This window comes from Fukomys damarensis, unplaced genomic scaffold (genome assembly GCF_012274545.1).
Source record: "Fukomys damarensis isolate Sample0158 unplaced genomic scaffold, DMR_v1.0_HiC HiC_scaffold_20, whole genome shotgun sequence".
NCBI classification, from domain to species: Eukaryota; Metazoa; Chordata; class Mammalia; order Rodentia; family Bathyergidae; genus Fukomys; species Fukomys damarensis.
In genome coordinates, this window is record NW_022900932.1 from 11,387,540 (window position 1) to 11,413,533 (window position 25,994).

The 25,994-nt window shown below is 46.4% G+C and overlaps 1 protein-coding gene across 1 annotated transcript in view; it reads left to right on the plus strand.

The window, feature by feature from the left end:
- Nucleotides 1-25,722, plus strand: part of Mep1a (meprin A subunit alpha) — a 32,422-nt gene extending 6,700 nt beyond the window's left edge. Inside the window, exons 3-14 of the mRNA XM_010617814.1 lie at nt 4,889-4,969; nt 8,318-8,358; nt 8,857-8,932; nt 11,964-12,081; nt 13,213-13,388; nt 16,214-16,435; nt 17,358-17,507; nt 20,214-20,429; nt 21,388-21,861; nt 23,129-23,302; nt 24,107-24,401; nt 25,191-25,722. Coding sequence (XP_010616116.1) covers nt 4,889-4,969; nt 8,318-8,358; nt 8,857-8,932; nt 11,964-12,081; nt 13,213-13,388; nt 16,214-16,435; nt 17,358-17,507; nt 20,214-20,429; nt 21,388-21,861; nt 23,129-23,302; nt 24,107-24,401; nt 25,191-25,347 — 2,180 coding nt within the window. The 3' untranslated portion in view covers nt 25,348-25,722. The remainder of the gene's footprint in view (nt 1-4,888; nt 4,970-8,317; nt 8,359-8,856; nt 8,933-11,963; nt 12,082-13,212; nt 13,389-16,213; nt 16,436-17,357; nt 17,508-20,213; nt 20,430-21,387; nt 21,862-23,128; nt 23,303-24,106; nt 24,402-25,190) is intronic.
- Nucleotides 25,723-25,994: the final 272 nt, after the last annotated feature.

Sequence of the window (25,994 nt, forward strand, 5' to 3'; positions counted from 1 at the left end):
CTTCCCTGCCATACAACAGCTGCTGAGGAAGTTTTAATAATAACTGCTAATATTCAGTGCTAAGAAATGCTGGTCATGGTAAGGGATTTTGTAGGAGGTCACTAAACTGTTATTCCCAGAAATCCCACTGAGAAAGCAAGGTGTGGCTGGCTTTCTTCCTTTCCTGCTTTGCTGAGTGACCCTAACCCATCTCCCATCTGCATGGCCACCAGTGACTGACAGGCTTGCTTGTGTGTTTGTGCACAGTGTCTTCACGGGTAGGTGACATGTCACCCTGCTTTAGAGAGTGGCCACTACTAATCTGCAAGCCCATCAATTCTGAGCAGTTCGCTAAGGCTGTCCAATAGTCCAATGTCCCAGTGGCTCTGTTACCTTCTCCTTGTTGCCTCAATCAGACCCTGGCTGACCAGCAGACTGTGCAGCTGGCCCTGAGTACAGCTATTGGCCACTTGCATCAAAGTGTCGGCTGTGCCCCAAACAGTTTTGTGGTTTCCAAAGGGAAACGGGTTACAAGTCGTTTGTTTTCTAAACAGGCTGAGCCCCTTGCTTTCTGGATCAAGTTATGTGTGTGACTGTACCGTCATCTTGTTCCTATTTGAAAGACTTCAAAACGGAATGACTTTTCTAGGACAAAGAAAAATCTCTAAGCAGCCCCAGCCAGTCTTTGTACAGCTCTGTCTCTCAAAGACATCTCATCTGTGTATGGCCAGCTGGTGTCACAGCCACTCTGACCAAGACTGTCTCCCTCCTTGGAATGATTAGCCTCCTCCCAGATCCTCACAGGACAGGCAGGTCTTCCCAGCTAACAGTGAAGGGTACCTTTTGCAGGATCAGCCTGTTTGCTTATGCCTCCCTTCCAGGTGTACAGCACAATTCTCCTCTTCCTAAGAATCATGATTCCTCAAAAAAAACCCCACCCAGACACGTCTTCCCTTCACCCCACGATGCCTGAGTATTCAGTCTTTTCTGTGGATGCCAGGCCCAGCTGGGCCTCCTGGCAGGAACATTCTTGGGCTAACTGGTCAGAGTTGGCAGACTAGCAAATCAGTAGCAGTTTGGAGCACTGGCTGGGGTCTGTGTGTCCTTGGGCAAGTTTCTTAACCTTTCTGTGTCTCAGTTTCTTAGTCTGTAAATCAGGGATAATAGCAGTGCCTACCTTATGAGACTGTTGGGAGAATTAATGAGTGACTATGTGTCGGGTCCTTGGCCCAAGGGAAGTACTTGGTACATGTCGGGTGCTGCTGCTGCTTCATTTATGACTCACCACTGTTTCAGCCTCTCCCATGTAAGGGGTCCGGAAGCTGTGAGCCTTTGCCATTTGTGAATAAAGTTTTATTGGACACAGCCATGCCCATGCCTTCCTGTTGCTGTCAATGCCACACATGAGAGTTCCACAAACAGTCACACCGGTGACCACACGGCCTCTCAACCTGACATCTGTTCTCTTGGACCCCTCATAAAAGAATGGAAAACTTTGGGTATGAGGCTCACTCGGGTTTCCTGCGTTATAAGTTAGGGTGCAGCAGTTGAGGGCAAGGCTTTGAGAGAAGGGACTGAGTCTGCCAAGAGCTTGGGGAGAGGAGGAAGTGGGGCTGGGAGCCACAGCAGGCGGCGGGGTCGTGCTGCCTGGCTGCTTTCCAGGACCCAGGCTTCCTCCTCCTCCAGCCCCCCACCACTTTCTCAGAGGATGAACTTGCAAAGTGTCCTCCGGAGGCTGACATGTCGCTTCCTCCAGCCCCTGCTGAGAAAATTGTATTTTGCTGTGTTTTGTTTTATTTTTACCAAATATGAGGACTGACTGCCTATTGTGTGCCAGGCATGGGGCCTACGGTAGAAAGCAATTGTGGACCTTGTGCTACAGAGCAATTTAATTTTTAACTGCAAAACCATAAAGCTTCTAGCCGAGCACTTGGGGCTGGATCCTAACCCCTAGACAGCCTCCTGGATAATGAAGTGCCAGGAACTGCAAGCAGAAGGTAACTCATTAACACTGCCAGGAAAAACCCCAGGGCCGGGGTGGCTGCTGGAGACCCGCACTGTCGTGTCTGGGTCCAGGGAGCAAGAAGGACAAGGAGCCATGCTGGACCCACTCCTGTGCCCCAGGAGGCAGGCCCCAGAGCACTTCCTGTGTTTCCAGAAACCGTGGCTTGCATAGGTTGTCTTGAATCCTCCCACAAGTCCTGTGAAGTAGGAACCCGAGGTGAGATTTCATTCCATCCACACTGGTCCAGGAAGGAAGGGAAAGACAAAAGCACGTTTGGCTGGAAACCTGGTAAGCCAGAGGGAGCTAAACAGCCCCACCTGTTCGAAGTCTGAACACCTGAGATGGACGAAAGCCCAGTACCAAAGCAAGAGCATCGCTGTGTTTCTTTAGAAAGACAAACCAACCCCTACTTCCTGGCCTCCAAAATCAGCAAATATTCACTCTCATCCCAGCTGCTTCAGAATTGGGGAAGGGGGAAGATAACATATTTAAGAAATAAAGATCAATTAACCATTTTTCTTCCTCAATTCTTATGGCCAATGATTTTTATTAAGTCACTGTCTATCAAGTCCTCCTCGGCCACTTCTAAAGTCATGGTGTTAGTTGTTTCCCCTGTTATTTGCTGGCTTAAGTTGTCTAAGTGGTTAAGGGAGGTCGGAGCTGTTGGAAAACACCGGTGGCTCCCAGGAGTTCCAGGTGGTGGGGATGGTTCTCCATCTGCCCGCCTCCTCACCACGCAAGAGTCGGGGACAACCAGCCCCGACGTCTTCTGCTCACAGCACCCGCCCCATGAGAGGCCCCCTGGAATGCTCTCCGGCACTGAGCCCCTGCTCCACGGTGGGTGTGAGGCGGAAATGCGGGCTCTGACATCACAGACTCAAGAATGGGAGACAGTGGACTCCCACGTGGCCCCACGCTGTCACACACAGGCCATGTTACCCTTTTCCTCCCAACACACCAGTGACTCAGTGTTGGAGCTCGGCCTTGAGCAGGCACCATCTGTTCTCCACTGTCGATGGTCATTTTCACAACCAGCAAAGACTGCAGAGGAAGCCTTACTTTTTTTTTTTTTCAGAGCTGGCCGTTAAAGTATTCCTACCCCATACTTCATTTTTCTTCCAGTATAAACACATTTTCCACTTCTTATGACTGCAAAAAACTACTGCACATATGAGTATCTTTGGCAATAAAACTGAAAGGGAGTCTCTAGCCTTTAAACGATTCAACTTTATTCCATACATAGCCTCAAATGGCCACCTGAGTGCCACCAGCAGGGTGAGATGTCCTATTGTTCTTTTTGAGGCTTGGTACTGTCTGCTATCTTCCTTTAAGCCGTTTTGCCATTTCATTGTCATTTAAATTTATATTTTTTCCCGACTTGTGAGGTTGGAAACCTTTTCATGTTTATTGGCTACTTGAGTTTTCTTCTACGTGAATTTCCTGTTCATAATTTTTGCTCTAAGTCATGTGTTTATCTTTTTTCTTACTGATTTGTAGGAATTCCTTATCTTTACTGGACACTTACTTTTAAACAGTTTTACGTAGTATGAATATCTGTGATTCATATATTAATTCTGTTGTTGTGTATTTACCATAAAGAAGATTGAATTTTGGTATAGTCAATTTAATTTTTTTCCTTATTGATTTCTATTTTTTCTTGTTTAAGAAATCTCTCCTGGTTCTGCTGCCTGCCTCATAAGTGCAAGGACCCGAGTTCCATCCCTGGTACAAAAAAAAAAAAACAGAAAAAGAAAAAAGAAATCTTTCCTGATCTCATGGTTAAAAGTATTTTCCTATATTCTCTTTTCCAAAATCTAGGTGTTTGTATCTGAACCTTTAATCCATGTAAAGTTTATTTTTATGAATAGTGTGGGGTGAGAATTTAATTTATTCTTCATATGAAAATATTACTTTTCTGATATTATTATTTAAGAGACCAAGGTTTCCCTGGTTGCATTTGGTTCCTTCCCACAAATGCTTGTCTCTGTTTTCATGCTCTTTCTTTTTGGCAATGAAACTTTGTAACAATTCTGGTTATTCTGTGAGGGCAGTTCCTTTGTCTTTATTATTATTCCTTTTCAGAATTTTCTCACTTACTTTTGGAAGTTTATCCTTTTCACATAAATCTCAAAAACAGTCTGTCAGTTTGCCAAGTTCCACAAAATCCCTATTAGGATCTTTACTGAAATTTCTTTGAAATTATAGACTAACAACAGAATAATTCATATATGTATTTCTTATAGACATATGTACACATGTATGGGGAGGAAGACATGTCTTCTTATGTCTTTCAATAACTGCTTTATAACATTTCTACAAAATGGATCCATTTTTATTAAAGTCCATTTTTATCATTTTATCAGTTCTTTTTATTTCTTTTGTTTGGGTATGTTTCATCTGTTAGTTGAACAATTACCATAGGTGTCTTCATCTGTTATTATGTGCTCACTATATACTAACCTCAGAGCTGCTTTCCAACTTTTTCCCAGTCTCTGACACAGGAGTGTGTAAGGTAGACTTGTAACTAAAAGGGTCAGTGACATCATCTCTCACTACCTTTATCAACACTACACACTTATAACGGGGTCAAAGTTTCTAATATAACAGTTAGGGCAAGGTCCACTAGGCATTTATGACAAGGTGTCTCTGCTAAAATCAGTTCAACTGTAAGGATGGTTTGGACTAGACCCTCTTGGATTCTCCCTTTTACCTTGCTTTTTGCCCACATAGCAGCTATCTCAGTAAGTAGAATTCTGTTCCTCCTATTTAGAATTACCAGTTCTCATATAAATTATCTATTCTATGCTTATCTCCTTGCAGATTAAACATCTTTCTAAAGGAAATGGTAAGAATCAATTCGAATGGGCACAGTTTCTGGACTCTGTCTCTTTGGTTCCAACTGAGTGGTAACCATTTTTCTCCCACTTTTAACAGTGCAGGGTGAAGATTTTGGTGAACAGAAGGATATTTCACAAATCAATTTAGGTGGGTTCAATTTCTGCATTATTAATGCTTTGAAATCATTTAAAGCCCCAGAATGAGATTAGTAAAACATGTAAACTTTCTTAGCACTGCATTATGTACCTTTGGGGAAGCTATATTTATTGGTGCTTTATTAGCATTTACAGCTTCTGATCAATAGAAATGTGGCAAGACAAGGAAGACAGATCAGAAGAAAATGTGTTTATTCTGCTTGCTTAATGGTATGACAAAGAATCAGCCTGTTGTCATATTTAGTGGGGAAAAGACCTGATCCCCCTGACCAACCTGTCAAATGTACTTATGGCTGTTTTCTTGTGTGATTTTGAGAAGCGTGTGAGTGTTTCTCTTTGGTCACCTTGTTGACAAATGTAGTTCATGAATACAGGGACTCATCCATTACTGAGATGGTCTCCTGTCCAGTCTTTCTCTTCTGTGTCCTTCTTCTGAAATGAGAGGATCCTCCGGATTTTGGTGTCTTTGGATGGAACAGGTGGAAGCAAAGATGTTCATAAACACCTTAGTTTGGAAAGCTTTCCTCCTCGGGTGCATCTTAACTTGTCAGATCTTGTGGCAGGGTAAAGGCCGCCTTCCCTCTGCAGGGAGGGATGGGAGGTTTGAGTGGCTGGGACGACTTACCTGAGATCAGAGGCTCCTGTCTTGAGGAAGCCTCCAGTCTCCTGACTCTCAGTGTGATTTGAATGTGACAAAAGGGTTCTGTTTCTGTGGCTGCGTCCCATTCTCAGAGACACCAGCTAGCTGATGTTTAATTGGAATCGCTGGCAGATGGTGGACCTGGGCAGAGTGGAATAAGTTAGCAAGGCTGGATGGTCCCCAGGCTTCAGAGCCAGGCACGACAATCTCTCTCTTGAGAGTCAAACAGTGCAGACGTCTATCATTCAGGCGTCCCTGGTAGAGTAAAATGGGGCTGAGATGAGAATCAGAACTTTTGTCTCCTCCTTATCTCTGTAGTAAAAACCGGTTCTTCCACCTCAGCCTTTCTCGCTGTTTGGCCCCATCACTTCCTGGGAGCTGGGGACACAGTCTCTCTACCCTTGGAGCCACCGCCTTTTGGCCTTTCCTGCCAAGCCACAGGGAGCCTTTGGTTTAGCTGTGTGTCCTGCTCCTGTCATGGCAGATGGTGGACACAATCACACAGAGAAAGTTGTCGCCTTTTCCCACCTTCTCTCTGAGCCTCGCAATGCTGATCTCACTGCCCTTATCCTCCATCCCCCGGCCTGCTCTTCTCCAGGTCTTCTTCATTCCAGCAAACACATCTCCTCCTCCTGGATTTGAGGCACAGAATCGCAAAGCAGCCCGAGCTCTCATCTCTGTCACACCTTACTTGCTACCTGTCACCAGATGCTGTCGGACACATTCTCCCACTGCTCCACCTGGCCAGGGTCACCCTGCATCTGCCTTGTCTGGCCAGGGGCCCCGCTTCTGCTTCACCCCCAAGATGGCTACACACAATGGGGACACAGCTGTCCTTCTAATGTCCTGGCATTGGAAGCCAGTCACTTCCAGCCTCTAGTGAGTTCTCTTCCAACACAGCACGAGGTGACAGCCTGGACTCTCTAAGTGCTGACTCAGCCTCCATCACCTGTGCCCTTAGCACTCTGGTCCCACCTGGGCCCTAGACTCAGCAGATGGCTCTGCAAGTCCCCTGTGTCCCGATGCTCAGGCTGGGGACCTGCTCCAGGCCACAGGGCCTTCCTATCTGCTCTGGTCTCTGCCTCCCACTCCTTCCACAAGATTTCTGCGGAGTGACAGTCCCTGTAGGAGGCCTGCCCTGACTCCCTGGGGCACAACAGCACCCCTCCTTGCCTGAACACTCTTTCCCCCTTGCCATATTTTATGATTTAAAAAATTATGCTTTTTTCCCCACCATCTGCTTCACTCTACATTTATTTTTCTGTCCATGTGTCTCCCCCAATTCAGAATGCCATCTCCTGAGGGGTTTTGTTCTGGACCTTTCTGTATCCCCACATTCACGTGGCCGGAGACATACTAGCCGTTACATAGGACGCAGCTCCTGAAGTTCCAGGTAGAGTAGCCTCGGCTGACTTTCACCGGACACACACTTCTATGGGACGTGTACCCCCAGGATCCCATCTGTGTGAGCCAGCCCTGGGGTCAAGGATAAAGGGAGCTGGCAAACTCCTCCATTCTAAGAAAACATAGGTTTCTGCTCCCCACAAGCCTGGATAGTAGCTAGAGGGGCCAGCACCAAGTGCCCAGTGAAACTACTGATTGAGCCAACTGTATTGTTATCATCTATGGTGTTTATGGTCCCCTTATCACATGAACAGGTCAAATAAGCTGAGAAAAATGTGTGTCAGGAGAGGGGAGACAAGAGCAGCTGAGTCATTAATGGGGGAATGTGTTCCCTCGATACCTAGCACTTCCTGGTGTCCTTTGGGCACCTAGACCCAGCTTTTCAAGGGCCATGCCTTTGTCAATGGGGCTCCTTCTGCTTTGTGAGGCAGACTGTTCCCCAGCTATAAGTTGGGGTATCATGGCAAAGGTCCCTTTGAAGTTGTCTGCACTTCACCGAGGACACTGCCCACCAAATGAGGGTTATGATGAGTGATGTTCTTTGGAGCCAGGGAAGTTTTCCCACAAAGACTTTCCAGTTAAGATTCCTCTTTTCGGAAATAGTGCAAGGCTGGGACTGAGGGAAGTCTGAAGGTAGAATCTCCTCTGCTGAGTGTTGAAAACAGGAGTTTTAAAATGCAGATTTTAAGGCTCTGTCACTTCCTCCTGGTCTCCTGTCACAGGGCAAAGCCTTGGTTCTAGGTCCTTCATATTTCCATGGGAGAGAGAGCAAGGCCAGCCATTTGTACAAGGTCAGAGGCTGATCAGTGTTACAGCACAAAGGCCCTGCCTGATGGGTCAGGAGTATCAACAACTTTCCTTGAAACCACAGACTCCCACTCAGCTCTTCACTTCCTCTCCCCCAGCTCATCACTTCCTGTCCCCAGCTCATCACTTCCTGTCTCTCTAGTTTATCACTTCCCATTTCCCCAGCTCATCACTTCTGTCTCAAATTCCTATTTCCTCTTTTGAAATAGGAAGTTTATCATACATGATCATTCAGGTCCCTTGTAGCCCACCTCTCAGGTTCTTGGATATGTTTTCTTGTTTCAAAATTGAAAAGATGACATGATGATCTTTGGTGCTTGCTAACCATTCAACTGTGCATAATTATAGGGAATCTTCACATTGTTTCAAAAAGAGGTTTATCACATCATAATTAAAATGGAAGATTTGTTATAGCAAAGATTAATGTTATTGTGCAAGATGGCTCTGAGTATTGTTCATTCAACTATTCTTTTTTAAATCCATATATAGCTGTAGGTTTGGACCTCTTTCAAGGGGACATCCTTCTGCAGGTGAGTACCTGCCTGAAATAATTTCCCTCAGAACTAGGTGCACCTCTGGGAGGCCAGCTGGGCTGGGCACTATGCAGAATAATTCTAATCTATTAACCTATGTTTTTGAGGGCTTTCACTGTAGCTGACAATGACAGACATAGAGGAAAAATAAGTAAACCGTATAAAACTACAATTATTAAATGGTTTATTTACTCTGTTTTCCTAACAAGCAAGAAATAAGACAGAAGAGAGTGGGATATCGTGCTTGTGGTGGTTCACAGACCCCTGGTTTGGCCCCCTTATTTTGTTCTTCATGATTTCTTTGAAGTTTTCAAATTATCTCTCTGGGCTTTCTATTGGTTTTATAAAGAGAACACAAATGCCACGGAATTAGGTAAATTGCTTACTATATTCTTTGTGGTCTAGGAGTCTAGTGAAGGGAGAAGTCAAGATGACTTTGAGGATGAGGTGCGGGGATGAGGTATCCGGTCCTCTAAGATGCTTTTGTTTTCACAGAAATCAAGAAATGGCCTGAGGAACCCGACTGCCAGGTGGACGTTCCCCATCCCGTACATCCTGGCAGACAATCTGGGTAATAAAATCATTCCTGTGGGATTCACTGGCTTGACTTCTCTCTCTGATCCTGCTACTCAGCCTCAGCGGAGGAGTAACCTCCTGTGTAAGAAAGGGCTTCTCAGACTGATGATGCTTTAATCTCATAGGAAGAGAGCCATGACATGAAGTGGGATAAAAATACGGTGAATGTTTGAGTTAAAAATATTGTTACAGTAAAAGATGTATTGCCATGAACCTCCCTCCCCAACTGGACGTGGATCCCATTGTTCTCTCCTCTTTCTGAAGCAGTTCTGGAAGTTCTCTTTCATGAGTGTCTTTATGAAGTGTGATTAAAAACAATACAGTGAGTGCTGCTGTTGAGTGTCATCCAATGGAAAGGCAGGCTCATAAAAACATGCTGCTGTGTCCTCATCCACCTTATTCGCTGCATCTGGCACCATCTGGTTTCTGGTTCATCCCCAAAGTCAAAATGACCGTGAAAGGTCAACATTTTGAATCAGTTCCGGAAGTCTAGGCAGCCACGACAGCACAACTAAAGACATAAAAGGGAACTCTTCCAGAGCTGCTTCAGAAAGTGGCAAGAAGGATGGGATAAATGTGTTCAAAGTGAGGTGTGTTTTTTTGTTTTGTTTTGTTTTTTTGTTTTTGCAGTACCAGGGATCGAGCTCAGGACCTTGTGCTTGCTAGGAGGGCACAGCACCACTGAGCTACATCCCTGGCCCCAGGGTGGTGCATTTTTGAGGGGATTAATGGCAGTGTGTCTTTTACTATAATAAATTTTAAACATTTAATCATCCATCGAAATTTTAGATCACACCCTGTACATCAAAACCAGGGCTACTTAATCTGTCTGAGATCCAGTGTGAAGGGATCCTGTAAGATTGTGGCATGCATTAAAATGTAAATGAAATGGGGAGAAACATAAAGAACAAAGGCACAAGATACAATTTAGCATCAGAATAGTGAAAAAAAAAGGACTTAAGGGTTTGTTTAGGTAAATTAGAATTTAGGACCAGGATACTACTTCTGGCATTTAGATTAATCTTATGGTTGCACTTATTTTCCTGTAAGTAATACATCATTTCTTCTTATGGCTCAGTAATTTTCCACTGTGGATATACAGCACCATTTTATTCATTCATTTATCCCTTGATGGGCATCTAGGCTGATTCCATATTGTAGCTATTGTGAATAATCAGCAATAAACATGGGTGTTCAGGAAACCCTTTGGTATGCTGATACCTGCCCTTTGAATATTGGCTCATAGGGCAGATTTAGTTTTAGTTTTTTGAGAAACTTCTATTCTGTTCTCTGTCATAGCTACACTAATGAATATTTTCAACAGTGTAGCCAGGCATGGTGGCGCATGCCTGTAATCCCAGCACTCGGGAGGCGGAGGCAGGAGGATTGCTGTGCGTTCGAGACCAGCCTAGGCTACATAGTGAGCTCCAGGTCAGACTCAACTACATAGTGAGACCCTGTCTGAAACAAAATAAAAAACAATGTGTAGAAGAGTTCCTTTTTCTCCTTATCCTTGCTGAATTTTTTTGTTTTCTTTTCTATAGTAGCCATTTTAACTGGAGTGAAGTGATACCTGATGGTTGTGATTTACATCTTCTGATAGCTAACGATGTTGACTATTTTCTCAAAAGCCTGTCGGGCATTTGGATCTCTTCTTCTGAGTAGTATTTATTTACATCATTTGCTTGTTTTTAAATTGGATTTTATTGTTGTTGTTACTGAGTTTTGTGAGTTCCTCATATATTCTGGATAGGAGTGCTTTGTCAGATGAATAGCTTCAAACATCTGTTGTTTCTGTGCTTTATCGATTGTTTCCTTTGCTGGGCAGAAGCTTTTTAGTTTGATATAATTTTGATATAATTCCACTTGTCTGCTTTTGTTTTTGTTGTCCTTGATTTTTGGGTCTTATAATGAAAATGTCATCACATATACTTATGTGTTACAGTGTTTTCCCTACATTTTTTTCTGGTGGTTTCAGAGCATTGGGTCTTACATTAGGTCTTTCATCTACTTTTTGTTTTTTTTTTTTTTTTTTGGTACTGGGGATCGAACTTGGAACCTTGTGCTTGTGAGGCAGGCTGCGGAAACACTGAGCTAAATCCCTGGCCCCTTCATCTACTCTGAATTGACTTTGAATACAGGTTGAGAGGCAGGAGCTGAGTTTCATTCTCCTGTTTGTGCACATCCAGCTTTCCCAGCACCATTTGTTGAAGAGCCTGTCCATTGTCCATTATGCAATGTTGGTGCAATGGGACAGAATAGTGTGACCATAACTAACCCCGTACACTCACAATCCACCAATTATTGACAAAGGCACCCACAGCCCTTCCGGTTATGACCTCCATAGGTTGTCATCTCTGTGGAATCTTCACCACGGTAGGTTATCGAGGAGAGTAAGTGCCAGGAGAACATGGTACAACTTCCTGGTGAACTGCCAAGCAATATAAACTCTTTGAGGGAATGCATAACATCAAGTATGTAAGGAAGAGCATTTCTTTTTTGACTGAGATCTCAATCCTCAGGAAAATGATGGGAGGAAAACTGCACATGAAGTAGAAAGTAATCTAATTTCTTCAGTGGCACCCTCCTCTTACTTGTCCTTGGGCCAAGGTGCGTGCATGGTAGGTGGAGGGAAAGGCATTCAAGCTTTGGCTGTGGTCACCACAGGCTACAAGCCTGGGCCTCTCACAGGCCACTCGTGTTTCTGCTCTGCCACGGATTCTTCCACGGCCACATGCTCAGAACATCTGTTTGAATGGGGGGAAGGAAAAAAGAGTGGACGATTTTCTCCGGCCACATACACTTGTGTGTGTTCCTACAGTCTATTCATACTTTCCGGGCACACTGAAAATATGCACGCTATGTTTTTGCTGATGTTAATTGTGCAGTTTTAGTTTTCAAAGGGTCTATTTACTACCGAAACTTCTGCGACAAACCTTTGTGGATTTCACATAGTGGCGTGGTTTTCTCTGTGCCTGTTGTCCAAGATAAAAAATTCTTATGCATGTCCTCACTGATTTCTGCAGAGCTCAATGCCAAAGGAGCCATCCTCTCTGCCTTTGAAATGTTCCGCCTCAAGTCCTGCGTGGATTTCAAGCCCTATGAAGGAGAGAGCTCGTACATCATCTTTCAGCAGTTTTCTGGGTTAGTACAAACTATTAGCATGTGAGAGCCGTGTGCCCTTTGGTTTATAAAAAGTGACACATCAGTTTCACAGGCTAAAAGAAGAATCTGGGAAAAAACTATGTGCAAAAATGAAATCTTTCACTGTGTATCTGTAAATGGTGTAATATTTTTAATATGCTTAACAGAGAATACTATATCCTGTTTGGATAAGTCTGCGACCCAGAGAAGTGTGTCTCAAGTCTTCTCCTAGGGTGAGGTTGTGTTTTAACTTGGAGTACTTTTTTTAAAAAATCAAGTTTATTGGACTGTAAATGGCACTCTTTTAGTGGTCCTATTTTCAGTTAATTACTCTGTGAGCGGCACCTCCATAAAAAATTCTAGATATACATTTACTCTCCGTGGGTGTTTATTTCTAAGCATAAATGGGCGGTATGTTCAGAAAGAAGCACTCTTTCTTTAGGGCTCTGTGTGCCAACCAACTTAAGCTAGCTGAGGTTGGGGGAGCAAGGCCGTCCCCTGGAAGACGTCTTCCTCATGCTGCACCCGTCTCCAGGTTTTGTTCTCATGGGTCATCTAATTCTGGCCCTGGGGCATCATTAATCATGGGTGGATAACAGAGATGAAAAGGCAAGTCAGAATACAATTCAGCTTCTTATGCAAAAAAAGTACAAAAAGAAGTAACAAATCAAAAAAGCAGAGTATCGATGATGCAAAGTCAATGCCTAGCTTATCTGAGTAGATCTTTTCTTAGCTTGTTCTTTTATTTGACATTCTTTTGCAAAAGATGTACACCTGCTGTGCACCAAGAAGCACACCACTCTGGAGATACAAGGATGTTGGGCTCATTCTAGAGCCCACAAAGTTTGCAGCTGGCTGCTGAGGTGGTGGAGCAGCAAGTGGAGAGTTTCAGGGTGAGGACTCGAGGCTGGAGGAGCAAGAGCTGGTGCTCTATTGCGGTGACTACAGTCAACAGCATCGCATTGCACACTTCCAAATAGCCAGAAGAGAATGTTTTGAGTCATCTCACTACAAAGAAATATGATTTTTTAAAAAAATCAAACCTAGTTTTTTTCTGGTCTGTGTTGTGGGATTCCCTGAATTGCAGCTAAGAATTCTCTAGGAAAATATTTCCCTTTCTGGGTCTTCAAGGTGCTGGTCTATGGTTGGCAACCAACACGTGGGACAGAACCTCTCCATTGGCGCAGGGTGCGACTATAAAGCCATCATCGAGCACGAGATCCTGCATGCTCTGGGGTTTTACCATGAGCAGTCGAGGACTGACCGCGATGACTATGTGACCATCTGGTGGGATGAGATTATCCCAGGTTTGTGGGAGTCCAGCGTGGCAGGGTGGGGGCGGCTGTCATCTGTGTGGCTTGCTGAGCATGCCCTGAGTGACAAACTGCCGGAATCAAAAGTGGCCCTGGCAAAGATGGCAGAGAATGGGAAGAGTAAGCCCATATGATGTGAGAGTCACCTAAAAGGCAACCAACGATTTTGTTAAAATTCCCACCTAATAATGAGCACATTAAGGGCATCAGGGCAACTTTCTGTGTGTGAAATCGCCCACGGCTCCAGAAGGCTGGAAGAGGGCATGTTCATGATATCATGGCCCGGGCACATCAGAATCATTTTTGTGCTTTTCTAAATCATCCTATGCTAACCACTGTGCTAAAGGCCAAGTAGTAATCTTTGCCTCCCAGACCAATCTAGGAAAGTGTGTGCCTGCTCACTCTGAGATGAGATTACAGATGAGACCTGGTGTATCTGTCTCCTAGCAGGAATTGGGCTGGGCCATAACTGAGTGTGTCTGGGTGTAGAGGGGACAGGGACCTGCAGTCATGGGTCAGAGGACTGAGCCTCTGCCAGTGAGACACAGGGTACCATTGACCTAGTCTTATCTGCCTGCCATCTGAGTTTCTCACCTTCCTGCACATATACTTGGCTTTGCTGAAAATCTCATGAGAAATCAGAAAATGTTTCCACTAAGTGTTGAAGAAGATGATGCTTAATCCTTTTGAGATGGCTTTCAGCCACCCTAGATCCCCTTTCCAGAGAGCCAGCCCCTTTGCTAGGATGATTTTCATTGAGCTCTGTCTGAGCCTGAATTACTCAATACATATTTGCTCATATCTGATCTGGCTTTTTATCGGGTGTAATTCCACATATCTAGATTGCATGCAATCACTGGAGACCTGTTTCCAAGGACACATCAAATACAATAAAGGCATAAACAAGGACAGTTTTATTCCTCAGGGTCATCTATGACCTTTATTGCTCCTCGCCCTGACTGATCGAGTCCTGTTATTTCACCTAGAAGTCACTGTACCAGTCACAGAGCTTCTCTTCCTAGGCCCATCGTTTTGTCTTGAGTCATAACTGTGGTTTTTGCCTTTACACTAAGGAAACTCAACTTCTGAGGTCTCACAGGGGTTGGCACACTCAAGACCATAAATGAACCTTTGTGAAAACACAGCCACGACCATTGGTTGATGTGTCACCTATGGCTGCTTTTTGCAGTGGTTGCAGAGCTCGTAGCAGTGACAGAAAAATAGGGGTAGAAAGCCTAGAATATCTTCTATCTGACCCGATTATAAGAAGTTAGCAGATGACCATAGTGTGCAGGATTGCTCCTGCCCGGGAGCTCTGGCCATCAGTTCCTTAGAGATAGGATGACCCTGTGCCTTGTTGGGCCACTGCTTTCCCAGCATGGATCCTACCCCACCATGGGCAAAGCCAAATGCACTGTACAAGTTTTAAAAATTAACTCAAGTCATTTATTTGTAAACCATTCTGATAAGAGTCCCTGATTTAAAAAAAGAATGAAATCCCTTCCAACCTGATGACTTCATGGGAAGTTCAGGCATTCAGGGAGTGGAAAGTCCCTGCTTCTAGCACCCCCAGGCTCCCCAGGTTGGGGGACTCTGGCTGCAGGCTGGTACCCACCTTGGGATGCTTGTCACAGTTCTGTCACTTTATGTGATGCTCTAGCACCATGTGTTCTGGGAGGGGGTCTCTTTCCCTCTGTCCTGCATGGGGCGTTTGCCTTTCAAGGGTGTCCTGCGTTGAACACACCGTAAGTCCCAGAATCCCCTTGAGCAGGGGAACTGGGTGGGCACCAGCACTATGGCTATGACACTGAATGAGGTCTTGCTGCAAAGGGGGAAAGGGTCCCTGGCTCCTCCAGGCCACACTGTGCCTCCTGGTTCCACCTGCACCGGTGTGTGAGTCACTGGGGAGCAGTTCCCATTCTGCCCTCTAATTGTTAAAGTCGGCTGCATGGGGAGCCAGAGAAGGAAAAGAATGTGGGGTGGAAGAGTTATGAACGCTCTTTGATTTTCTTAGCACTTCCCAAGAAGGAAGGTAAACCCCGTGAGCCTTTCTGTGACCCCCGCTGGTCAGTTAAAGACCATCCGGACAGATATTTCGCTCCGCGTCCCGTGTCATAGCTCATCAACCTTCCTCGTAGTCATCTCAGAAAAAGGCTGACCTTTCCTATTTGGATGGGAAAATAAATTTCCTTCTTCCTGTTTTGTTTGTTTCTCCCTGAAGGTGTTTCTGGACCACAGGGTGTGAGTCTGCGTAGCAGGGTGCCCCACTCTTTCCAGACCTCACTTCCTCTCCGCCCCTCAGTCTGTCCTAATCCTGGACCAGGCACAGAGATGGGCACTCAGGGACCGAGGTGCTCGGCCGTTGCAAAGATGCATCCTGAGCATTTTCCTGAATTCAAAATATTTGTTCCTGCCTTTTGGAAACTTTCCCTCATATTTGCCATTTTACCTTCTCTTTCTGACAGCACACGCGCACACGCGCGCGCACACACACACACACACACACACACAATGCAGCCTTAACTTAAATATACTCATGTATTTAATAATTTATAATATATAAACATATACTTCATCTACTACACCAGATACTTTGTCATTGCAATAATTTCATACATACTACTTTATAATATTAACATGTTGATTCATAATTCATATCTATTAATTTATACATTGTAGTAATTATAAATTATGTGTATCTGTTTAAATCAAAGATATATTATTTCCCCTTTTGTGGGTCTCTGAGCATAAATCTGGCTGGAAAGGAAAGGTTGGAGGAGAGGGCTGACTACCATGACTGTGAACTCTGTCCCCAACAGGTTATGAACACAACTTCAACATTTACAGTGACAGCCTCGTCACAGACCTCAATACGCCTTACGATTATGAATCTCTGATGCACTACATACCTCTCTCATTTAACCAGAACGAGGGTGTCCCCACCATCACAACCAAGATCCCCGAGTTCAACTCCATCATCGGGCAGCGCCTGGACTTCAGCGCCATCGACTTAGAGAGGCTGAACAGGATGTACAACTGCAGTGAGAGTCTGGGCTGGGGCCGGGCACACCGGTCACTGCAGCTTTAGTTTCCTCTTTGCATTTCCTTTCACTCTTCTAGAATGTTCTGGTTAAGGGGACCATGGGATGAGCCACATAATGAGGGCACCCTACTTCCAGACCTGAACAAGTTATAGCACCTACCTCACAGGATGGCCAAGAAATCAGTTATGGACTCTTGTTTCACAAAGTAAAAGTATTAGAACAATGCAAGGAGCTCTTATTGTCTAACTTCTTTAGTGTCCTTCTGAAAGGTGCATGATTATATAAAGGCCACAACAGACAAAGGGCTTGGAAGTTGTGTGCCATGAAATATTCTTTACCTAGTTTATTCTTGGGACACCATAAACCTTTGGGTGTGATGTTTTCTAAGACAATCCCCCTGGTCTTCACTATGCAATCTTTAATTCTGTTCACTAAAGCAGGCACTAAACCCACTAAGTACAGTACTGTAAACACCTTGCTCCTGATCTAGAGTCCCTGTTGGCTTTTACACAGTGAGGAATACTTAGAGATCTTTTTATCCTGGCTCTTTGAGGCAGGTAGTTCTGTGTCTATACTGACAAGTTCTATCCACTAAGTACAGTACTGTAAACACCTTGCTCCTGATCTAGAGGAGTCCCTGTTGGCTTTTACATAGTGAGGAAATGCTTAGAGATCTTTTTATCCTGGCTCTTTGAGGCAGGTAGTTCTGTGTCTATACTGACAAGTTCTGAGATCCACCTGATTGCATTCGGATTTGTGTTTGAGGAAAAAAAAATTCGTTCCCCCCAAAAAAAAACCCGAGAAGCTCACGCTCCTGTTGTATCTGGCCAGTGAGGTTTTAGTGTCTGAAGGTGTTCATTAACTACTTGGCTGAGCTGCGTTCTGTCTTTTTAACCACATGACGAGATGTCATTTACAGCCACGACTCACACCCTTTTGGATCACTGTACTTTTGAGAAGGCAAACATCTGTGGGATGATCCAGGGCACCAGAGACGACGCAGACTGGGTCCACGAGGACAGTGCACAGGCCGGACAAGGGGACCACACTTTGGGAGGCCGGTGCACAGGTGGGTGGTGGCAAAGTGACCAGTTGAAGGGGTTGCTTAGGTGATAGAAAGCAGCATGTTTCACCCCAATCAGGACCTGAGTTATCCTCCAACCTTTCCTGAAAATCTGAACAAGGACAAAGAACACTTCCATTACATTCTTTATTAACTTAATAAGGGGCGCTGGGGCTCTGCCTGTGCAAAAGTAAGATGCATGTTGGCTTCAATGAAAGTCACTTGGACATGTAGTTGGTAAGACATGGTAAGGGTAATGTCCTCTATTAGAACTATCGTGCTAGCCCATGTGTCGTGTAAAATTTTCTAATGGCTACATAAAAGAGATAAAATTTTATGTAGGTGAAATTAGTTTCAACAATATATTTTATTTAACCCAACGTACACAAAATATTAGCATCCCAACATGTGATCAATATAAACATCAGCGTGAGACAGTCTCCTTTCTATGTCTCTTATCTGCAATCTGGTTGTCTCTGGCCCCGAGGCACCTGTCAGCTGGGAGCTGCTACACCCGGCCCTCCACGGCCACAGGTGCTTGGTGGCTGCTATGTCCAACAGTGCAACCTCAGGCAGCTCCAGGATGTGGTTTGCCTAGCAAATAGGCCTAGAAGTCAGGCAGATTTGGGTTGAAATATGGTTTTGCCATTTAGTAGTTGGGGCTATAGAAACTTGCTGCTCTGTGTCTGCTTTTTGAACAAAAATCATCTTTGCATAAATAAGGCCCCCTGAAGACCAGGATACTGATACTTAAAATGAAGGCCATGTACCAAGCCCCCACAAGCTCACCTCTTGTTTTATCTTTCCCTTCTTTGCATCTTCCTATCTCTTTCCCTTTGCTCCTTTGCTCCCCCCGCCCCTCTCTCTCTCTGATGCTGGGTGTGGAACCCAGAGCCTCTTGCATGCTGGGTAAACATTCTACCCTGGAGCTGCACTCCCAGCCCCTGCATTTATTTTTGTCTCCAATTTAGCATTCTTTTATTATGTATCTGCTGTAAAAACCACCTCTCACCTCTTTGGAAGTGGGTGCTAGCTTTTGAAGGTCGGGGTTACAGTGAAGTGGCTTAGTCCCTGTTTGTCTGAGAGTTGGTTCCTTCCCAGAGTGGACCTGGGTTTGTCATGGATACCAGGCTCCCGATGAGGATCCCAGAGATCATAAACCAGGGGAATTCTTCCTGTGGCTTTGGCAAGGGCAACAGTCTCTGTCACACAGCAGATGATTGCAGGTGCCATCCCAAGTATCCAAAGAGTAATGAGCCGAAAGTTCCATTTAGGTTTCCATGGTAACCTCTGATGCACCCTTCCTGTGGGCTCCCCGTGAGGCTAACAGACAAGAGCATGGTCTTCTTGATCTGCTGGAGGAAGGTTCTAGCACCATAGTAGGAAAGGACAGGACCATACCTCAGAAGAAAGAAGATGCAGGTTTTACCAGGTCAGTTCGATCCTTCCTCATACTTCCTCCATGAGGGCATCTAAGGGGACCCTGTCCCACCACCAGAAAAAGTATCCCCTGCTCAGGCAGGCACTTGGACCCAAAGAGCCCGAAGGACCTTGTGGGACAGGTCCACTGCCATCTGAAACTCAGAGGGAAGAAGAACCCAGTCCATGGCGGAGCTGGGAGGAAGCCCAGCCCTCCTGAGTCCCAGGTCTTTGTGATATGGCGCTGGGAACTCTCTGGCCCATGAGATCCCGTTCTCTTCCACACACGTACTCAGTAATTCATGCTAGAGAGGGCTTGGGCTTCTGAGCTAAGCACTGGGAAGAACACACAAGGGGACAGAACTTCGTCTGAAGACTATTAAAGCCATTCAGATACTTTCAAGACTTTTGGAAACTATATGTGAGCCGCCAGTACACGTGGTCAACATAAAACGTGTGGGCTCTGTGCATGAGGCAGGGCAGAGCCAGGGGAATGAAAGCTTAGCCTGACACACACAGCTGTACGGAGTCCTCACCTGCTGTCTGCCTAATGAAATGTTTCCCTGTGGGAAGGTGCTGAGGGCCGGCTATTGTATAAAGAGCCTCCTTCTAGGCAAGAGTTTGGGGTGTGCTTTACTTTGAAAATGTGCTGGTTTTCTGAGCAACCTGTCTGGTTAGCCACTGGCTTGCTTTAGGGAGGTCTGAGGTATTGGAGTTAGGCAAACCCTGGCCGTGGCACTGACAGATGTTCCTTGCCTTCTTTTTCTGCATTCTTCTGATGCTTCTCTTTGCCCTCTAGTCTTCTGGCACAGTAAAGATGATTCTTTGACGCCAACAAAATACCCAACCATCGAGTTAGAAATGGGTGATATTGATTCCTGAGCCATTGCAAATACTTAAAATCCAAACTTCAGCCTGTGGTTCCTATTCCAGCAAGCCATCCTCTCTTGCTCTGATTTAAGCGAGGGAGCTGATGAGGAAGTGTGAGTTCGATTCACAGATGCCGCATTTCAGAGACTTGGGCTGGGGCCTGAGTTTCTTTAACTCAGAGGCTGACACTTCACAACCTCTGGAACCCCGGCAAGGGGAGGACAGCACTGAGCTTGTGGCACTAGCCAGAGGCAGAATGCTTACCTCCCGTGACCTTCGGAGTTTCCTGGAGTTTCCTCAGAAGACTTTTAGCCGATGCTGCCCGGATAAGGCTGCTTCTCCCGGGTCACCTTTCCCAGAAGGAGAGGGTGGTGGCTGGGGCTTGGGAAGCCAGACGCGGACGCCAGGCTGCTGTCCCCACAGGTGCCGGCTACTCCATGCACTTCGACACGGGCACGGGAGCTGTGGAAGAGGCGGCCCTGCTGGAGTCTCGGATTCTCTATCCAAAGAGGAAGCAGCAGTGCCTGCAGTTTTTTTATAAAATGACAGGGAGCCCCTTGGATCGACTGGTCGTTTGGGTCAGAAGGGATGATGGCACCGGCAAAGTCCGCAAGCTGGTCAAGGTGCAGACCATCCAAGGTACCCTCTTTTCCTTTCTTCCCTCGCGTCTTCCAACTCTGCCTCCGCCCTCCCCGCCCCAAGGCCTACTCATGACATCTTTGCATGTTGAACTCCTCGAAAATTAGAAGCAAGCATTGTAAGAAAATAAGAATGTTTATAAATCCAGTGTTCACTAGGGCTTTGGACAAAAGCGGGGCCAGAAGCGAGAATGTGGAAGGTACAGAGAGGAGACGGGAAGGGAAAGGAGTTGCAAGATTGGTGCTCCCGGAAACATGGTAGTGAAATAACTGGCGACAAAGTATCTTCCGAACTATCTGAGAAGGACTCCCATCTACTTCTCAGTGGAGGGAATCTGATCATTCGTTTCTATTAACTTCAGACCATCGCCTTCGTGTTCCTGAGTAATGCTTTGTGTGTTTCTGTAAGAAGATTAGCAGGAAAGCTTTGAACGGCCCAGCAGCAGGAGGGTGTGAGGAGCCAGTGGCTGTCAGTTGAGACCCAGGGTTAAAAAACTTTTTATGCTTCAGTTTTGGGAATCAAACCCAGGGCCTTGCACATGCTAGGCAAACCCTCTACCAGGGAGCTATACCCTTCACGTGAGGAAGGCCCGACGGAGTTGCCATTATTTGCCTTTTGACAAGCAAAACATCTGTCACACTCTGTTCAGCCTGATACATGGAGTTAGTGTTAGCAGAGCAGGTAACTGCAGCGTCAGAAGGAAACTCAGAACCTGGGGCGTTAGGTGACAGTGGAAAGCACATTCACCATTGGGATTTGAATGGGGTAGGTTGTCTTTTCAAGAGCTACTTTTCCTTTCTAGACAGGGCCAGGCAGCACTTACTCACCAGTCTGTGATGGTGCCTTTCTGACAGGGCGACTGGGAGATTCGAACGAGCCAATCTCGGCACAGGCTGACACGGAGCAAGTGCCCGTGAAGTGTCCCCCACAGTTGTCACCCGCTGTTCTCTGTCCTCAGGGGATTCTGACCACAACTGGAAAATTGCCCACGTGATGCTCCAAGAGGAAAAGAAGTTTCGCTACCTATTCCAGGGCACGAAAGGCGACCCTCAGAACTCGGCTGGGGGCATTTCCCTGGATGACGTCACCCTGGCGGAGACGCCTTGCCCGGCGGGGGTGTGGACAGTGCGGAACATCTCGCAGGTCCTCCAGAGCACCACGAAAGGGGACAAGCTCCTGAGCCCTAGATTCTACAACTCTGAGGGATATGGTTTTGGGGTGACCTTGTACCCCCACGGCAGAGCCACCTCCAGTGCCTCTGGCTCCTTGAGTGTGGCGTTTCACCTGTGCAGCGGGGAAAACGATGCTATCCTGGAGTGGCCGGTGCAGAACAGGCAGGCGATCGTGACGATACTTGACCAGGAGACGGATGTCAAGAGCAGGATGTCCTTGAGCATGATGCTCACCACCTCCCTGTCCCACACGTCTTCAGGTCAGTGGTTTGGGTGTGAATGAGCACCGGCCCTCCGCCCGGAGGGGGGCTGACAGAGGCGCTTCACATCTGTGCAAGAACAGCACTCTCCTCTCACACTGTGCTCCTGCTGTGTATGGGGTGTGATTGAAAATTACTGTGAATGCCAAAATTTCAAAAAGTATTACAATAAAGAGCGCACCGCCCACACCCCCCCTCAAAATGCTTCCCCCTCGCTTTAAACACTCTTACCCCATCTTTCTTGCTACTTTCTGAAGCAGTTCTGAAGTCCTCTTTCCCGAGTGCCTTAGTTGAGATGTCATGGCTGCCTCCTTGACCCATAGTGATTCAAAGCACTTACCTCTCAAGGTCATGTTGACTTTGGGGCCAGAGCCAGGAGTCTCACAGTGTAAGATCTAGTGAATAAGATGGATGAGGACATGCTATGGTGTTCTTTGGAGCCCGCCTCTCCACTGGACGGCACTCAAAGTTCACTCTATTGTTTGACTGGACCTCATAGACACTGAAGAAAGAGGACTTCCAGAACTGCTTCACAAAGAGCACAAAATGATGGGATAGCTGTGTTTAAAGCGGAGTGTTTTGAGGGAGATTCATGGCAATGTCTCTTTTATTGCGATACCCTTTAAGCTTTTAACTTTTAACAATGTTCACTGTATGATTGGATTCTCCCATGTACCAACCACACACTCACGCTGGAATATTAGGTTAAAATCTTCAAAGCCATGTCTTCCTCCTCCTCTTTCCTGCTCACTCCTCAAGCAGGTGTTGGGGGGGGGGTGTCAATGGTGTGCCAGGCTCTGTGCCAGGAGGAGTACAAGGGACTGGGTGGTCCAGTCTTTCCCAGCTCAGGCTAATTAGACTGGCACTACTTACTGTCAGACCCTCAGAGCTCTCCAGGCTTCGGGCAGGGCAAATGAAATGATTCTGCAAACATTTCTGCATGTTGGTGTGCCCATGAAATAAACTCATGCCCGCCACAAAATGCGCAAATTCCTTGGGCAAAACAAGAGGCGTGAGCCTTAAAAAGATCAGTCTGTGGCTGCTCCCCTTGAAGGAAGTTACCAGGCACAAACACGCTCGTTCATTCAGAGCTGTTCTCTGCCCCTGGCCTCCCAATTCTGAATTTTAGTTCTCCCAAGGAGAGCAAATAATCTGACTGTTTCCAACAAGTTTTTTTCTGATGAACAAAGCCTTGGGTGTCCCTTCAAGGCACGGTGGAGAGGGACTTGGACGAAGTGATGTGATGTTATGTTGCCTGTCGCTGTAGCAATCAATGGCTCCGTCATCTGGGACAGGCCGTCCCTGGTGGGCTCCTACGACAAGGACTGCGACTGCTTCAGGGGCATTGACGTGGGCAGGAGCAACTCCCTCTCCCACCAGATGCTGAGAAGGAGGAGTTTCCTCAGAAACGATGACCTCATTGTTTTTGTGGATTTTGAAGGTACTTTTGCTGATCTTCCTGAATCGGGAAATAATCCTAGGCTCCACATGTCCTACCGATTTTTTTAAGCAACTTAAGGAAGGTAGGGATCTTTCTTGCAAATGAGATTTAAAGTGAAAAAGGGAAAAGAAAAAAAAAAGAGCCACGTTTTTACTCGACTGGCCAAGAATTTCTTTCTTCATTGTAGTGTATTTAAGTATTGTTAATTGTCACATAATAATTGTACGTGTTTATGAGCCATGATGGCCTGTTTGGTGCATGCATTCTTCATCTTCCAATCAGACACCTCCAAAAGCATCTATCATTTCTTTCGGGTAAAAACTACACCTTTATTTATCCTTGGGAGAAAGCACAATTTTATTTTCTAAAGTGTAATCTTTTTTGATAATTTCTTACGCATAACCATTTGCTGACTTCAGTTTTGTTTCGGTCTAATGTTATGCTTCATTCTGCAAGTTCAATACCTAAACACATGATAGGATTCCTTCAATTTAAAGAAGCTGGCTGGGCGTGTTGGCGCACGCCTGTAATCCCAGCACTCGGGAGGCTGAGGCAGGAGGATCGCTGTGAGTTCGAGACCAGCCTGGGCTACATAGTGAGTTCCAGGTCAGTCTCAACTACATAGTGAGACCCTGTCTCAAAAAAACAAAAAAAAGAAGCAGCTGGATTCAGAGCTACTTTTCCATGCCACCAAGGATGGTGTTCGTGAGGGACAGAGGTGGCCTGAGAACCCTCTCCAGCAGTGATGCTAGTCACAGGCAGTCATTTGTCTGGATTGTCCTCATCACCGCCTCCTTTCTGTAGACCTCACCCACCTGAACCAAACAGAAGTCCCAGTTCGCACTGCAGACAGGAGGCTGATCTCTGCAGGCCTTGTGCTCCACGGACAGGAGCAGCAGGCTTCAGGAAGAGCTTCTCAAAAGGCTGTGTTGGACGAAGCTCCACCAGGCAGCCTGGGTGGACGACAGAAGCGGTCCGTGGAGAACACAGGCCCCATGGAGGACCACAACTGGCCACAGTACTTCAGAGACCCGTGTGACCCGAACCCGTGTCAGAACCAGGGTGTGTGTGTGAACGTGAAGGGAATGGCGAGCTGCAGGTAGGTGCAGGGCCGGGGCAAGGTGGTCAGGGCACTGATCGTGTTAGGCCAAGACCTCCACCACATGGCCAGGATGTGGCTTTCTCAATCAGACATGAGTGTACCCTGCGTGGTGGGCTGACACTGCCAGAGCAGACGAGTCCCACATCTCCTGTCCCCTGATATTACCCCTTTCCACCCACCTCTGGGACACTGTGCCCAGCACCCTGGATGTTGCTGGAATTTCTAATCCCATCATAGCCCTACTGTGTGTCAGCCATCTTGACTGGGCCTACACTTCCAGGCAAGTCTGAGAGACACCGAGCAGGACACCAACCTTATGGAGACATTTGGCTGGATGCTGTGGGCAAGTTGTAAAGTTCCAACAAGTGCACTAAACCAAGCTCTGCCTGGGAAATTTCCCCACATCTATTGAAGGACCCGGTCAGGAAATGCTGTCTGCTTTCATCTCCCCTCACTCTTCTTCCTTTGCTCTCTCTCTCTCTCTCTGTGGCCAGGAGCACTTGTCTTGGGATGCATCTTTTGAGGTTAAGCTTCTTGTATGAAGCACTAACCAAGTTTCCCTGAGCAGACCGTCTACTACTTCTGTGGCTTTAGGAGGAGGATGACAGCTGACGACCTCTACAAAGGGTTGTCGTGGGATTAAATTAGTTGAATCTAGTGAATGCTTGGAACGAGCCAGGGCCACACTGCTCAGTAACTGCTTGCTGGAGTTCTCGCCCCATGGTGCTTGTTGCTAGGCAGCACCTGAATCCACACAGCCCCACACACACTGTGTTTCCTCCCCAGGTGCGCCTCTGGACATGCCTTCTTCTACACGGGTGAGCGCTGTCAGGCCATGCAGGTGCACAGCAGCACCCTGGGCCTGATGGTCGGAGGCATGGCCGGTGTGGTCATCCTGACCTTTGCCATCTTCTCCATAATTCTTCAAAGCCCAAGGCCGTGACCCTCCATGGATGTTGCGAGGCTGCAGAGGCGCCTCTTCCATTCTGACCTTCCCTCCCCTGTGGTCAGCCATCTGGACACTTTCCAGTGGGCTTGTTTTGAATTGGCCTCCAGGGACCATAACCTGGCCTCATGTGTGACTCTTCATTTTTCTGTCCTCACATGGTCCTGTTGCCATGCTGTGGGCTCCTAACACACTTGGGATGTCTTGTGCATCCTCATCTGCTATAGCTGTAGCTCCAGCAGGAGGGACCTGGAATCCTCATTACCCTGCCACCCTGTGCCCAGAATGTGCCCGGTGGGCACTCAGTAGATGGTGAATGGATGAACCAATAAATGAATGAATAACCAAGATAAAGAAACTCTCCTATTTCTGTTTCAGATCAGGAATGTAGAAGGAAATCCACTTGTGGGTGTATTAATCATATACTCAATGTTCTTGTTTTTTTGTTTGTTTTGTTTTGTTTTTTTGTACCAGGGATGGAACTAGGGCCCTTGCACTTGTGGGGCAGGAGGCAGAACCACTGAGCTAAATCCCGGGCACTACATATACTCGATTTTCATCAGACAAAATGTTGTTATGACTTTCAGTGTCTTGTCAAAGGACTTCAGGTGAAGATTCCTCTGGGAAACTAATATTCATCATCG